The sequence below is a fragment of the Nematolebias whitei genome, chromosome 1 (assembly GCF_014905685.2).
Source record: "Nematolebias whitei isolate Nwh7 chromosome 1, NemWhi1, whole genome shotgun sequence".
NCBI lineage: Eukaryota > Metazoa > Chordata > Actinopteri > Cyprinodontiformes > Rivulidae > Nematolebias > Nematolebias whitei.
Window position 1 is genome coordinate 23483935 of NC_056498.1, and position 16360 is coordinate 23500294.

The following is a 16360-nucleotide window of genomic DNA, read 5'->3' on the forward strand; positions in this document are numbered from 1 at the left end:
CAGTTTAGGGAGAAACGTGTGACGTACCATGCCACAGTTGAGGTTCTTGTCCACCTTACAGAAGGTATGCGGCGGCGTCTCTCCCTTGCTGGTGATGATGACGCAGATGTCCGTCACCGCCAGGGAATTCTGAGGCTGGACGGGCTGCGCTCGCCGGAACGTGATGAAGATGCGCTGCGAGGTGGCGGAGCTGTTGTTGACGTTAGCGCAGCGGCCGTACGGAGTGACCTGGATGACCTCGCAGCCCTGAATCAGACGCTCCTTCCCCTCATACAGCACTCTGTGATGCACACGGGACACATTTAGAGTGATGCTTGGAATAATGGTCTTATTTTTCCAAAATAAAATTAAGTACAAAGAAGGACAACAGAGATAATCAACTTGGTAAATGGTCAAACATGAGAAAGATCCATTTTTATTACTTTTTTCAGTCACAAGTTTACAAACACTGATTACTGAGCCTTTAAACCAATTGGGATAGCCCAGATGAAAAGGTAATAGCGTTGAAAGATAAGTTAGCAACACTTGAGTTAATTAAAAGAAGCGCCTATGGATGCATTTTAAGGCACATTTCAAACGCAGCTTCTTTGCGTAACATTATCGGAGAATGAAAAGAAATCAACCCAGATATTTGGACGAGAACTGTTGATTTTCACGACTCTGGTTCATCCTCGGGCATGATTTTCCTGAAGGTGCAACCTTCATCTGCTCAAACAATCATAACCAAGTATAAACACCATGGGAACGTCCTGCCATCGTACCGCTCAGGAAGGACACGAGATCTGTGCGCCTCAGATTAAAGTATTTTGGAGGGAAATGTATTCATCATCCCCAAAACAAAAGCAAAAGACCTTGTAAAGATGCCGACTGAGGCTGGTAAGAAAGTGTCACTATCAGTAAAACGAGTCTTGGACTGACGTGGACTGAAAGGCCGCTCAGCGAGGAAGAAGTCATTAATCTGAAAAACAACAACAAACAAACTGCAGTTTGCAAATAAACAAAGACCGTAACTTTTGGAAAAATGTCCTGTAGTTTGGTGAAATTTTTTTTTTTTTACTGTTTGGCCATAATGCCTGTCGCAATAAACAATAAATTAATTCATTGCATGATAAATGAAAATTATCGACCTCATGTTCATTTATCGGCTTTATCGTTTTGTGTCTCTCTCTTTCTACTGAAGACACTGGATGACAAAAAAAATCAACTCCGGTGCTCTTCACTGACCCCTCTCTTTCTCTTTTTTCTTTAAAATCTGTTTTGACCGTCCAAAATCGCGTTTTTGGATCGTTAAAAGCAGCTAAGCTGAGAAGCTAAGTTATGAGCTAAGCTAACAGGCCGACCTCAGGAAAAAAACTTCCCTCTTGTCAAAGCTCCGTAATTCACGGTTGAAACCCGTGCCTTCGTCTAAAAAGTTGTTTTTCTCTGCATAAAGAAGCTGAGAACTTGTTTACTGATATTTTATTAAAAGCTTTGTATAAAAAATGCTATGCTAAGGAGGTCAAACTACACAGAGTGTCTGCCATTTTGAGAACTGAAAAACAGGAATGAGAGACAACCCATGTTACGTCAAGGGACTTCCCTCCCAGTTTTCTTAAAGAGACACGCTGCTCCCTCACTATCCGCCCTTTGGTTCAAACAGTTTTATACTGTCATCCGGTGGTCAAAAAGGGTACTACATACAAAAATTAACCAACATTTCTTCTTAAATTTGTCAATAATTACTAATTATTGGCAAATTTCAAACAATATTATCGTTTATCGAAATAATTTCAGAGAAAATTAATCGCCCAGCAAAATTTGTTATCATGACAGGCCTAATAATGACAATTGTTACATTCGATGAGAAAGGGGAAAGCTTGTAAGCCTGAGAGCATCATCCCAACTATGAAGTATGGGGGTGGTGGTTGCAGCAGGGGAGACCAATGCACTTCACAAAATAGATGGTACGGGGAAAGAGCATTATGAGGAAACATTTTAGAAACATCTCAAGACATCATGCAAGAAGTTAAAGCTTGGACACAAACCGGTCTTCCATACTACAGCATAGTACTAAGCATAATGCCAAATAACATGCTAGAAAACGATTAAGATGCCATGGGCAAAACATAAAAAAACACAATGTGCACTGTACTGGTGCTATACAAGTCGATTATTAACATATCTGGAACAAGAAGTCCTTCTTCAAAGAACACTAAAAAACAAACTAAACTCTTTGTTGGGGATGTTTTTGGGAATCTGCAGTTCTGCAGGGGGAGTCAGCATGTGGTCGGCATCATTGACTTTCATTTATAGCTTTGGTTTCCTGTCTGCAAAGGATGATTCAGAACATTTTACCAGCTGACTCACAGCCCAACCAACACTTGAGACGTTGCTGCCTAAATATTTTGTGCTCCGCTTGTTTTACTGCTTGTTCTAGAATAACAGACATCTAAAAGATTCAAGCAGGAAAGCAATCAGTGTCCCACTGTGCTGGACTTGGACTGCCTTAATAACAGCACACTTTCGTGTCCTCCCTTTCCATCCGGACAATGCCGTGTGGGAGGCCAAAAGATCTTACGCTGCTCAAACTAAGACTAAAACATTGAATTGCTTAAACCATGGACAACTACGGGGGCAGCCTTGGCAGAAAGAACAGTCCCGAAACGCTCCATTCATTCTGAAAAGAGCAAGGGGCCAAAGAGAAGAGCTGCCAACAAAATCTCATTCAGGCAACAAAAACCCGAGCTCTAATGGGCAACGATGAAACGAGCTGCTCCACAGCCCTGGGCTGGGAATGCACCAGTAAAACCAGAGGGAGCAGAAGGAAGAATAAATGATTCAAATTTGAAAAGCAACTATTTCTCTGGATCTAGTTTAACCCAATTTAAACTGAACAAATCTGTTTATAGTCTTGCAGCACATTTGTAAAAACTGTAATCTTGTCATTGAGCCTCATGTTGACTCACATGGCTCTGAATTTCAAATCTTCTAATTATTGTTTCTGCTTGCAGAAATAGTCAGGGAGGCTGCAGTAGCTACTAAACGTTATCATCCTGCCTCATTAGCTGCATCACTGATTGGGTTCCTCTTCAGAAGACAACAAATTATAAACAATCTGTTAGCTTCTATTTTTATCCACCCTATTTATTTGCAGGCTAAACGTGGTTGAACTTTAAAGGAAACATGCCATTATAATATTTTAGTTATGCCATCTGATCTTTGAAGGGATGCAAATCACCCACTTCCTCTAATGCCATAGTTTAAGACTAAGAGCATGTTATCTTTTGGTCAAACCTCGTACATCAGAATCAACTTTATTGTCATTGCACAGTTGAGTACAGTGAAATTTCGTTCCATACAGCCGTCTAGAAGGATAGACGGAAGTGTACCGGGACTGCAGCTTCTATGAAATGCTATCCTTATTGCTTAGACAAGTAAAGGGAAAGAAAACATGAGGTTTGCCCAATCCCATGCAATACTGTGAAATCTCATGACAAGTTAGTGTTCAGTATGTGTTAAGGAGGAGTCTCAGCTATTACCACACCAAATTTTAGTTCAAAAGCTATAAAGTTGTCTGAGTTTTAGATATTTATGCATTTCCAGTGATCAGTCAGCTGTGGCAGCCAACCCGAATTGGTTTGACCCTAAAAATTAATCAGTTGTAGTTGTACAACTAGTGATTTCTTTCTGAAAGTTTCATTAAAATCTATTTAGTGGTTCATGAATGGTTGGTTCTCAAATTATGTCTCAGATCAGAGGCAATGTGTTCAACATAATGGTACTTCTTCCAGCTATTAAACTATCAACAATGGAGTACCACAAGGCTCAGTCTTAGGACACACCCTCTTCACAATCTACATAAGTAATGTAGGTCAGACCATTCCTGATGCATCCTTACATTTCTATGCTGACAACACAGTTGTTTATTGTCGAGCTAGAGCAGTTGCTTTGGTTTTTCAATTCTAACAGTTTGCATTCAACGTCATCAAGTCAGATTTGTTCCGTCTCAAACTGGTGCTAAATGCCAATAAAACCAAAGGGATGTTGTTTTCAAATAGGAAGTCGGTACCAGCAGTCCTTGCTTCTATTTTATCAACGAATGGTGTTCCTATTGAGTTTGTCGAATCGTACAAATACCTGGATATCTTGGTCGATTCGCACACAAATACAAGAAACACACGAAAGGACCATTACTGTAGCAACAGATGAAAAAAATGAAACTGACAAATGAATCAAATCCACGCAGAGTAGAAAACAGCCCCATTCGATTGTTTTCATGCATAAACCTTAACTCTGCAGAGTGAAGGAGAATCTCAGTGATTTAACACAGCGTTTTCGCTCCTAACCGGAAACTCCAGTTTAGTTAGCGAGAGAAAGAAACAAGATTTACACAAAGACTTCAGTGTGTGGAGAACTTAGACGCCTCAGGTTGTTGCACTGTCATGCTGAACGAGACACAGCTGCCTGTGATGTTACTCATTCATTCAGCTCAGACACGCTCATCGGTGCACAGCGTTCAAGAAGAAAAATACATTAAATTTCTTAATGAAACAAAGTGAAAAGTAAAAAACTAAATTCTCATTTAAACGTTTTTAAAGGGAGATAAAAAAAAAGAAAAGAGATTTGACAGATTGAGGGAGATAACTGAAGGTGTGGTTAGAAGTGGGAACCCCATGATCAAACAGAAACAGCAACCACCTCTTGCTGAAAAAAAAAAAGATTTGTCATGCCATATTTACCATAAACTAAACTTAAGCACTGATGACAATCCTAAGAAAGCTAATTCTGACTACCAGGATTACTCCTAAACACACATAAATAAAGAGGTTAAGAGTTGTTTTACAGAACAATTGCAGCTGAGGTCCAACAGATTTGATGTACTGATACATGTTTAGACTCAAAAAAGGTTAGGAAAAGTAAAAAGACACTTAAGGGTAGAGTGAAAGAGTAACTTAACAGTCTAAAGACGTGTGTGTCTGAAGGCTGAGCTCTGTCTTTATGGCTTTTTTGTTTCCACCTAAATGTCTTCTCAGATTCTACACTTGTCCAGTTCAGACATATTTGTTTACCTACAAACTACAAGCAGCCTAATTTAGAGCGATCTCACAACTGAAGCTTTTTCGTGGTTTTTGGCAGATTCAACCAAATGATTTGTTTACATGAAGTGTGGACCCACATTTCAGAATTGCTTATATATCCGTATATTTGGAATACTACTGGAGTTTCAAACTGCACCATTTAATATAGTTTAGGATAACCTTTTTTTATGTTTAATTTTACTGTTTATAGTACAAAAAATAAAAGATATTCAGAAATTTAAGACTAGAAGATCTGAAAACACTCGGACTCTTTGGAAGTGAAGTTTAAATAAACTAAAGACAGTTTAAAACTTTTCCACCTTACTGTGTATAAAGCTTTGTAGATAAAAAATAAATCAAATCACAGTCTCACCCGACATCGATGAGCGGAGGTTTTCCTCGCCCTCGTTTGTAGCACAGGTAGAACTCGGGGCTCTTCAGACTGCCATGGTTGAGGTTGGCTGGCTGGCCGCTGTAGGTGCTGTCGATGCAGGTGAACCCCTCAGGGACGGTTTCACCTGCTGATTTGTTAATGATAGCCAGGTCTGTGATGGGTCCTTTGAATCCACCAGACTTGGTCTCAGACAGGTCCTGTTCCAGCGGCGTGGACTTTTCTGTCAGGCCGGCCACCACAAAGTAGTCGGTAACGCGGTGACCCTTGTCCTCAATCATGGCTGGGCGTACCTGAGATTTAGGAAAATCAAAGTCACGTTTTGCACCTCTTGGTTTGACAAACAAAATAATGCAAAGTTCATCACCTGCCACCAAAACGCAAGGCAAATGATAAAGTTTTTGGCTGCATCTGTATGTGTTTTGTCTGTTAGCTTCTTCTTTTGGCAGTTCCCTCTTCAGTCATCCTCCTCTATCTCTCTGTCCTCACTCCAACTACCTCCATGTCCTCTCTAACTATAACTGCATCCATATGTCTCCTCTTTGTCTTTTTCCTGGCAGCTGCATTTCTAACATCCTTCTACCAATATACCCACTGTCCCTCCTCTGGACATGTCCAAACCATCTCAGACTGGTCTCTCTAACTTTATCTCCCAGCTGTTCAACCTGTGCTGTACCTCTGATGATCTCATTCCTAATCTTATCCATCCTTGTCACTCCTAAGGAGAACCTCATCATCTTCATTTCTGCCACCTCCAGTTCTTTCTCCTGTCTTTTTGTCAATGCCACCGTCTCCAGACCATACCACATAGCTGGTCGTCTTGTAAAAATTCCTTTGACCTTTGCTGACGCTCTTTAATCACAAATCTTTTCAGAAACTTTTCTCCATCCACTCCATCCTGCCTGGACTCTCTTCTTCACCTCTTTACCACACTTCTCATCTTTCTGGACAATGGACCCAGAGTACTTGAAGTCCTGCACCTTTGTGTTGGCAAAATATGTTAAACTACTGGACAAACTTTGATGAAACTTTAGGTAATAATTAAATGAACATCTGCAATTTTTTTTATTGGAGTCAACAAGATTTAAGATGGTTGTCACACCCAACTCACTTCACAAAATACAAAAATTGCTATAATTTTGTCCATTTTATAGGCATAGACCAAACATTTGGTATGGAGGCAACAGACTAGTCATTCACAAATCACAGTTTGAGCATGAGCTCATACAGTGTTCTTTTCAAGGTTTGACCCAAATGGGAACAATTCCGTCCTCTCATTGTAAGAGGACCTTAGTCAAAACCTCTGGCATTAAACACCGTTGGTGATACAAGGAAGGCAAGCTCTTTAACTTAACCTGAGTAAATAAACAGCAAAGCTTTAAGACTTTAATTTGAAACAGTGGGATGGACGTAGAATGTTCGATAATGCTCTGGCTAATGTGATAAAAGGATCCTTTAAGACTCCTGTACCACAACACAGCAACTGTGGAAACACAAGTAGCGATGAAAGGACTTGAATGTCCTGATGTCCACAAACACTCGTCATTGTATATCACCGCACCGCTCCCAACAGGATGAGAGTTAAAGCTTTGGTGGCAGCAGAGAGCCGAGGCCAAACTGAGGGGAATGCTCAGAAATGCTCCTGAGAGCGTAAATTCAACGGACACTGGAGACAATGAAGCAGCTGAAATATGGTATCCCATGTGTCTCAAATAATTAAAAATACAAAAAGGAAGACGACTGCTTTAATGGTGGGAGATGCTAAACATCCCATGAAAGTTTATTTTTTTTTAAACCCAAGAGTCACAAGACCAAGTTCCAAGAGAAGTCACTTACTCAATGATCAGCTGTAACTCTCTAAAAGAAGCAAATCTAAGCGGGGTATTAAACAGGAGTTCACCAAATAAAATGAATCAAATCTTTCCTTATTGCCAATACTGGTGTGTTTATAATCAGTACACTGGTCCAGTTGCTTCAACAAACTCTTACTGGACAAGCTTGTAAGCTACATCATTACACTGCGTGTTGACTGAAACTGGTTATGAAGCAACTCAATTTCAGCTATGCCAAATATCCTCTATGGTTCTTCATTTTATCCAGTAAACTTTACGTTTCTCATTGGTTTTCATGTTTAATACAGACAATAAATACTGCACATCTGTTTTCTTTACAGTAAGCACAGTAGGCTGGGTTGATGGTGCAGGAGATTAAAGAAATGCAGAAAAAGACAAATATTGTCGTGGGTTTAGGATGATTTCAAACTAAAATCAAAAACACTACATTTTAAGGTGTCCAGTGTATTCACTGTAAAATTGAACCATCCTAACATAATAGCACAGGATCAACAAGTCAGTATTACAGCAGAGACAAGGAACAAGTTTAGTGTTTTACCGTATTTTTCAGACCATAAGGCGCAATATCAATGAACAAGTCTGTTCTCATACACAAAACGCACCGGATTACATCCGCATTTAGCGAAACAAAGCAGTCAGATAAGTCAAACTTTATTCAACTCATTCACAATAACTCTCAACATTGTTCAGTTGTACCACATAAAATTGGTTCGAGGTCAGTAAGCACAATCAGAATTAATATATAAGGCTCACTGTCGATTTTTGAGAAAATGAAAAAATTTCAAGTGCGCCTTATAGTCCGAAAAATACGATAATATAATAAAAGCTGAGATTCAATAAATGTAGCTGTATGTAGTTCTCTCAAACTGCTGGACTGTGTCTTAATGTTTCCAAGTGCAGGAAAACTCTTTAGCGTTAATAACAAGAGCATTTCATTAGAACAAACAACCCTTTCATTTCTTGTAAATAAAGTTTTAGGTGAATAAGTTACAACCAAAACTGCTTAGTTAAAGCTAGTAAGTAATCAGTCACACAAAAAGTACCATATATTTTTAAAAAAGCCCCTCCCCCCACAATTATTTTTTGCATTACAAACATGGAATAAAAAAAGAAAAAGTGTTTCACTAACAAAAGCAGGGAACAAAAAGTAAAAAAAAAAAAAGGTTATCTGTGATGAAATAGTAATGTTAAATTACAAGCCCAGGTTTTGGAGATGTCCCTCTATGAAGGAATTCTAGTCTGAAATTATCTTTTACTTAAACGCAACCGGGACAATAGTGCTCTTAATACTTGGTCTTTTTCAGAGTGTGACCAACTCCACTTACACTCTGTCCTGCTAAAAATGACATAACATATATAAAAATAAAAAAAAACCACACAATGCAACGTAAAAAAAAAAAAAGACGTAACAGCATTCACAACTCGGCTGGCCATGAGGTTAATGCAGCGAAAAGGAATCTGCAGCTTCACCTACATATAAAAGCTGGATTAGAGGTTTTTCTCTCTCCTCTCCGTTTTTGTCATATCATTTTATTTATTTTATGTTTTTGTTTGTTACAGATAGGTGCCAGGGTGGGGATGTTTGCTTGATACTGTTAATTTATTATAGTAAAAAAAGAAAAAGGTAACAAAGCAAGCACTTTATCTTCAAAGGGTGTTTAGAACCGGCAGAGAAATTCAGTGTTTCCAGTGGTGAGTCAGATGAGACGGGACAAAAAAAAAAGCTTTTTACAGCCACGGTGAGCAGGGCTCAGACTTTTTGATGCGAACAAAAACATTTTATTTTCACAAATCCACATGACGTTTTGAAAGGTAAAAATCCTGAAAGCACAGAGGTAAAAAGAAAGTCCATGTGAATTTATTTTTCTTGTGTCTCTGGCGTTTCTTTGAGCAGGACAGAAATGCAGGGTCACGTCCACTGGCTGCAGTGAGGTAACCACTGACCTGTGACCAGCAGCGGTGGAGAAAGTACTCAAACACTGACTGTAATTAAGTAAAAGTACAAATAATCAGACAAAAATGTAATCTAGTAAAAGTAGAAGTACCTCGTTAATGTTTTTACTTGAGTAAAAGTAAGTACTTGCTTTTAAAAATACTCAAAAGTATTACAAGTAAAAGTACTAGCTGAATGTATTACTTAATACAGTGGTCTACAATATGATTAAGTGTGCGTACTGTATGTATATTTTCTGTAATACATTAATGGTGTTGGGCCATTTTAATGAACAATGCTGCAGATAATACATGTTTTTAGTGTGTTTACCCTGTGACGTTGTGTTTCTTGTGATTCTGTGCGTCAGAATTTCAGGGATGACATGCAGAGTTAAACGCCATTAAGCAAAATAAGAAAGAGGAATGATTACAGCTTTGAACGTTTTTATTTAACAAAGAAAACCAATGTGTCATTTTAACTGCAGTAAAAACATTTAAGCAAAAGTTGTCTGCCTGAAAAAAGTGGCATAAGAAACACCTAAAGAAGGAATAGACGCTGATCATTTCAACTCCAGTTTGTCATCAACTATATATCGCAGTGGTGTCTGGAACGTAACCCCCCGCGATAATCGAGGGACTCCTGTACAAGAAACCGTCCTCTCTTTAGGAGACACTCGTCCCAAACAATGTCTCTAAAACCACTTCTTGTTTTTCTTCTAATCAACTGCAGATGTGTTTTTCACAACACAATGAAGAGGCTTCTCTGCGACGCGCCTCACGCTGGTTTTGACTGGAACCAGCTGTTGTTTCACAAAGATGCACATCTTCCATTTACAGCCAAGACTTACTGCTCTGAAGAGATTTACTGCATCGTATCCATGGTAACCGCTCACCGGTCAAACCCTGATCAATAGCAAACAGCTTGTTAAACCATATTTTTCTGTAAAAATAAACAGCACTGGTGAATGTGCTTCAACTTGAGAGCCCGCCAATAAAAATACTCTGACAATGTAAACCAAGGCTGTCTGGTCTTCCTTTGTTGGTGCAATTAATGTATCCAGTAAATAATCTCAGGCCACTAGATGTAATTTTCTCAACAGATTCTGATCTACAATGAAACACTGTAGATCAGTACAGACTGTTTTCTTTCTTGTTTATTTTTTAAAGACAGGCATGGTTACTTTTCTTGATCGATTCCAGTTTTAGTTTTTGCAAAAACCGACTTTAATCAGTTTTGAGTTCAGATTTTGGCAAACATACTTTAGTTGAAAACAACAGAAGTTTGTCAGTGGCCTCCTGTGCTTCGTTTGACTTGAACACCTTACTCGTCTTCGCGCGACAAGGCCTTCTACGTTAACAACAACAGCTCGGTAAGAACAGATCAGTATATCGGACATTGTTGAAGTGGAAGATGAAATGATGCGACCAAGCATAAAAGTGGAATCAGTTTGAAGTATCAGACTGTTTTTATGAGTACAAGTATGAGTGTTTTAATAGGATATCAGCCTAGTATCATATTTTATATCAATACCGGTATCGGGACACCAATATTAAGCAAGGTAGTTTAATAGTTATTTCAGTAAATGTCAGAAAAGCATTTAGTGTACACCGGTACAACTTCTTGTATACGAATTAATACAACTGGGCCAGAATTTACACACTGTCCCTCCTTTGGACATGTCCAAACTTTCTCAGAGAGGCCAGACGGAGATGGTTTGGACATGTCCAGAGAAGGGATAGTGGGTATATTGGTAGAAGGATGTTATAAATGCAGATGCCAGGAAAAAGACAAAGAGGAGATGAATGGATGCAGTTAAGAGAGGACATGGAAGTAGTTGGAATGAGGACAGAGGATGCAGAGGACAGAGTGAGATGGAGGAGGATGACTCAATGTGGTGACACCTGAAGAGGGAAAAAGCAGAAAGCAGAAAAAGAAAACTGGGCCAGAGACTTCACAGTTCATCAGCTATAGCAACATGTTAACTACTGTATAGGTTTGATGAAGAAGAGCAAAGACAGTCAAACTATAACATGAATGAATACATATTTTGATATTTGCCTTGTTGTGGACTATGATTAAGCATTTCACAATTATCACCACTGGTATTTAAGCCGTTGACCACAGGCTCACTGTGTGGAAATCATTTGAGAGCAGCCGGCAAACCATACAAATATCTTTCAGAGGAAGCACGTGATAGATAAACACCAACGTCGCCGTAGCAACCTTTCTCCAACAATGCCAGGCTGCTCGACCCTGAGCGGCGACTAGAGTTACTCCACCTCAGGAAATCGATCTCCAAGTTTACTCTCAGTGTTGACATTCGCTTCACTCTGCTGTCAGACACCAAGGACGTTCCAGGTTTAGACGTACAGTAATAATAAAAAAACAGGGCAGACAAAGATTATTTTTATTGCCTTTTTTTTTTTATGTGTGGTGTGCAAATAAAACGGTGACTGCCATAAATGGACCTAAAAGCTTTAGAACTACTGTAAAAAGAGAGCCTTACATTTCCACAATGTAAAAAGTCAGTTGTAACCAGAGCCACTGCCTGCCCCTCCCTCGCCATTTGAAAACCCGTTCCTGCACTGCTCATGATCAAGTGACATCCTCTTTGTTAGGTCTGCATTCAGTGCGTAGCGTCGCAACAAGAAAAAAAATGTTTCAGTGTACAAGAGGGGAAAAATACTCTAAAATGTGCACCACTTCTTCTATTTATTTATTTATTATCTATATATTCTTCTAATTAATAAGCATTCAACAACAAGAAAAAAAGTTTTGCTTTTGGGCAAAAAAACAAGTATGCACTGAAATTGCCTGGTGCTGCATGCTTCGGCAAAAGTATTCAAACAGATGAAATTTAGGCCTAAAAGTATTTGAAACCAATATGTCTCTACACAGAAGTTGCACAAGAAACTGGAATCATAGCATCATCTCCTGACGGTCATGAACAATTAGAAATTCAAATGGCGGTCAAAGGATGAAGTAATCTGGGCAGTTCAAAAATGGTGGAAGAGATATACTAATGATTATTAATGTTGATATTTTAATTAAGATGCCAACATTTTTTTTCAAGTACAACATTTCTCCATCTTGTTTGATGTTTGACCTGTCTGAGGTGGGATTTGAGCCTCCGTTGTCTTGTTGGCAGAGACGCACTCATTCTCTCACGTGTCAAACTCAAGGCCCGGGGGCCAAATATGGCCCTTGTTGACATCCTAGCTGGCCCTCAAGATGATCTTTAAAAACAAAATGTGTTTAACTGCTTCTCATTTTATCTAAAGACTGAGCAGTCTTTAGTGCTGACTTCTCATGGCTACTTTGAAGCCAAGAAAATTTTGTTTTGATTTTTTTTTTAAGTGGAAAAAGCGACACAGAACGTCAAATGAAACTCTTGTTGAGGAACCTGCAACCAAGACAAGATGTCCGGTATCTGACTGGAGTTAATGTATTGACAGAAACTGGCCCTTGGTTGGAAATACATTTGTAATTTTGGCCCACTTTTGTGACCAAGTTTGACACCCCTGCCACAGTCGTAGTTGGGTTTATTTATTTTTTGTATGTGAGGCACGTGCATTGCTTTTGTTCATACGTTGCAACACAATCCTCTTTGGTGCCACCTGGTGGCCAAAAGTATAAAGAGCTGCTTGAAACCACGGCATGAAATGAGGAGTTTCATCCTTGTTGTTCGATTGACTGAGCTGACAGAGTTGTTGGTTAAAATCCTGAGATATTTTGTCTGATATCAAACACGTTGTGATGCTTTGAACATTATATTTTTGTTCATGAAAGAATAAAGTTATGATTATTTCATGTATAAAAGTTGTTTTAACACGTGGCATGGCACCTTGCTTGGAAAGTTGCATTCGGGCCTAAAAAAATCCAGCCCAGCCCGAGCCCGTAGGTTTCCCTCCTCCCGCCCCATGTCCGACCCGACCGATTAACTGTAATTACAGGTCCGAACACCCATTTTTTTTAATTAAGCTTTTATGGCTTTTGTAAGCAAATTAGTTTGACATACTTAAAAACTTATTTCAAAGAAAAGACGATAAGGTTTCCTGTTTATCAACAAGTCACCAAATGGACATTAATATACAAAATGAATAGCCTAAAAAAACTCAACACTAAAGATAGGCTATTATACAGATGAACAAAAACATTTTCGAGCAAATTTATTTGAAAAAATATAGAACAAGGCTATTTTAATTGAACGCACTGTTCGTTTTGGCTTTTGTAGCTTCAGACGCTGCAACTTCCTTCACCGCAGATGAGAGCAGGGTGCGGAGCGAGACGCATGAGGCCGATCCGGGGATCCATCTGAAGCTTAACAGGACTTTGTTTTACTCCTTTAACCAGCCGGTCAGCAGATGCGTGCGGCCGATGATCCAGTTGTCCATCTGAAGCTTAACAGGACTTTGTTTTACTCTTTCAACCAGCCGGTCAGCGGACGCGTTCGGCCAATGATCCGGTTGTCCATCTGAAGCTTAAGGCAACTTTTTTTTTTAACCTCCTTCAACCGGCCGGTCGGATCTGAGCGTGCACCAGACACACATCAGCAGGTTTCACTGCTGGCTTTGCAGAACGAGTTATCTCATTTTTAGCTTTTGTTTAATACTTTCCAGCTCTGTTATGTCGCTTGTTGTGGGTCAATGGCAAATCCTCAGATGTGTGATAAAAGCAAAGGGTGGGCGGGGCCACATGCACAATTAAAACCACATCAAAAGCCCGAGCCCAACCTGGTCCGCCCATCAAGCATATAATTTTGGCCCGACCCAGCCCGAATTTCAGGTCGGGTACGGGCCAGAAATCGCAGCTCTACTTGCTTGTGACTTGTTGACATTTGTCAACACTGATGTTTATAAATTTTATCTACTGGTAATTCACTACACAGTATTAGCTTAGAATGGTGCTTGTGCTGCAGGTTTCCTGCCTCCATGACTTTATGAAACAAACCCGTTTGTGTTTACTGTGAGATCAGATTGTGATTTTTTCTTCTTTCTTGGGGTTAAAGTGCTATGAAATGTTAAACACACAAAACATCAGGCTGGCTGGCTACATGTTTCGTTGTATGCCACTCGCTGGTTTGTTTTATTTTGTGCAAATTGGACCATTAAAACCAATCACAAATCTGTCCAGTGATTTACTTCCTCGTTAAGCTTTGAATCAGGTACCAAAGTATTGACGTCACCTTGGCACTTTCCAAGCCTCGGACGGCATTGAGCACATGACTTTTGCCAAAAAAAACAAGTTTTGACACAGAACTTCAGAAACACTGTTTTATACATGCCCCAGAGCATCAGCTTCAGATGGCCCATCACTGCTAAAAGTCAAACTATTAATCTTTATGAACTTATCTATTATTTTCAGTTGAAAAAAATTGTTTTATATTAAAAACAATTTTGAATTTAGGTCTAAAAGCATTTGAAACCAATGTGTCTTCACACAGAAGCTCCACAAGAAAAAGAATCATAGCATCATGAAGGTCATAAACAATTAGAAATTTAAATGGTTGTAATAGGAATTTCAAAATGATGTTAGACTAAATACTAATGTAATCGCTAATGTTAATATACTTTTTAAGCACATCATTTCTCTAATTTGTTCAATGTTTATTTAACCTGTGGGGTTTGAACTCAGGTTGTCTGGTTGGTGGACAATATGATTTTTATTTTTAATAGACGTCGTTGATTAAAATATAATTTGAGTCATTCCTCACATCAGATTTTCCTGAAGAGAGTTTTGTTCCTTCGTGAAGGTTCGGGTCTGAACTTGCTTGAAAGTATTTCAAAGGTTGGTTTTGGAGCCTAAAAAACCCTCGAGGGCAGAGAAAGCTTTACAATTGCCATCTATAAAATGGAGGAGGTGTTTAACTTCACATTTTTGCACTAAATGATTATGTTAAGTGTTCACCTGTCCTGCTCCTTTTATCAGTTTTAGTCTACACAGAGTGAGCTCTTGGTGTGTCCTCATGGACAATGATCTCATCTTTTCAACAACAAAAGAGCCTGGAGGCTCGCTCCCCGGGGTCAAAAGAGCCTGCCTCTGTATGCGAGCATGCACAAGTGCAGAAGCAGACAACGGACAGCGCTGTGTCCGAATCATCTCTGCAGGATTCCTGCCACTTGTGTCCACTCTCAGCTGTCCTAAAACAGCTGCTGAAGACGCCACACGTCATGTTTCTGAACGCAGCAAACGAGGAGAGACATTGTTCTGACTGTGCAGATGATGTAATTACTCAAGAGAAGGAATCCAGCTGATAAGATATATTGTATAACGCAATTTATCTTAAAATATCGAGATATTCATTTTGGTCCATATCGCCCAGCCCTATTAAACAGATAAAAAAAAAAAAAATTAAAATCAGAAGCTAACACTAAATTGCTATTTTTTTTATCATTCACTGCTATCGTTAACACTGCAAGACTGAATGCAATGTGACAACGTTGTAAGTGAACACAACTCAAAACGGTTCATAAATTCATACATTCAACCTTTATTTATCCAGGTTAGTCTCGAGAGTCACCTGTTTTAGATGACAACATATAATGTATAAACCATAAGTAAAGCGTCCATGTCCCATTTAGAGGTGAGCTTTTAGAAATTAATTAGGTCCATCTGAACCAAAGGAACAGAGCAGAACTCTGGTGTGCTGAAGCAGAGTGATGCATTCAATGTGTGTCGGACGTCTCCCTCGTGTCATTTACTATAATGAATTAATTCACTTTGATGATCCTTTTCGTGGTTAACTACTTTTATAAAGATGCTGGTGAAGATTCTCAGTCATCCAGGACATGATGAATTCAAAAAACATTCAATACAAAAACAACTGGACTTTTATAAACTAACAACAAAGTTGCTGTGTGTCATCATCAATATTCTCTCAGTAATAAAGTCATTTGTATTAAAGATGCGTGAAATGTGTGAGAGAGTCACGTCCCAGAGACAGTGGAAGTGTTGTAAAGCATGCTGGGTAGAAACTGTGTGTGCAATATTTCTGACCGTTTATGATGTTTCAGAGTATGAAATTTTTTTTAGGGGTGCACTGATTGCAGTTTTCTGGCCGATCACAGATTTCTAAAAAGTCTGACCTGCCGAGTCCGATTTTGTTTTATAAGCAACACTTTCAGGT

General features: G+C 39.2%; 1 protein-coding gene across 1 annotated transcript in view; it reads right to left on the reverse strand.

The window, feature by feature from the left end:
- The window catches only part of dennd4c (DENN/MADD domain containing 4C), a 39234-nt gene extending 33505 nt beyond the window's left edge, over nt 1-5729 (reverse strand). Inside the window, exons 1-2 of the mRNA XM_037675791.1 lie at nt 5431-5729; nt 28-280 (exon numbers count right to left, since the gene is read on the reverse strand). Of these exons, the coding sequence (XP_037531719.1) occupies nt 28-280; nt 5431-5729 (552 nt within the window). The remainder of the gene's footprint in view (nt 1-27; nt 281-5430) is intronic.
- Between the last annotated feature and the right edge of the window lie 10631 nt (nt 5730-16360).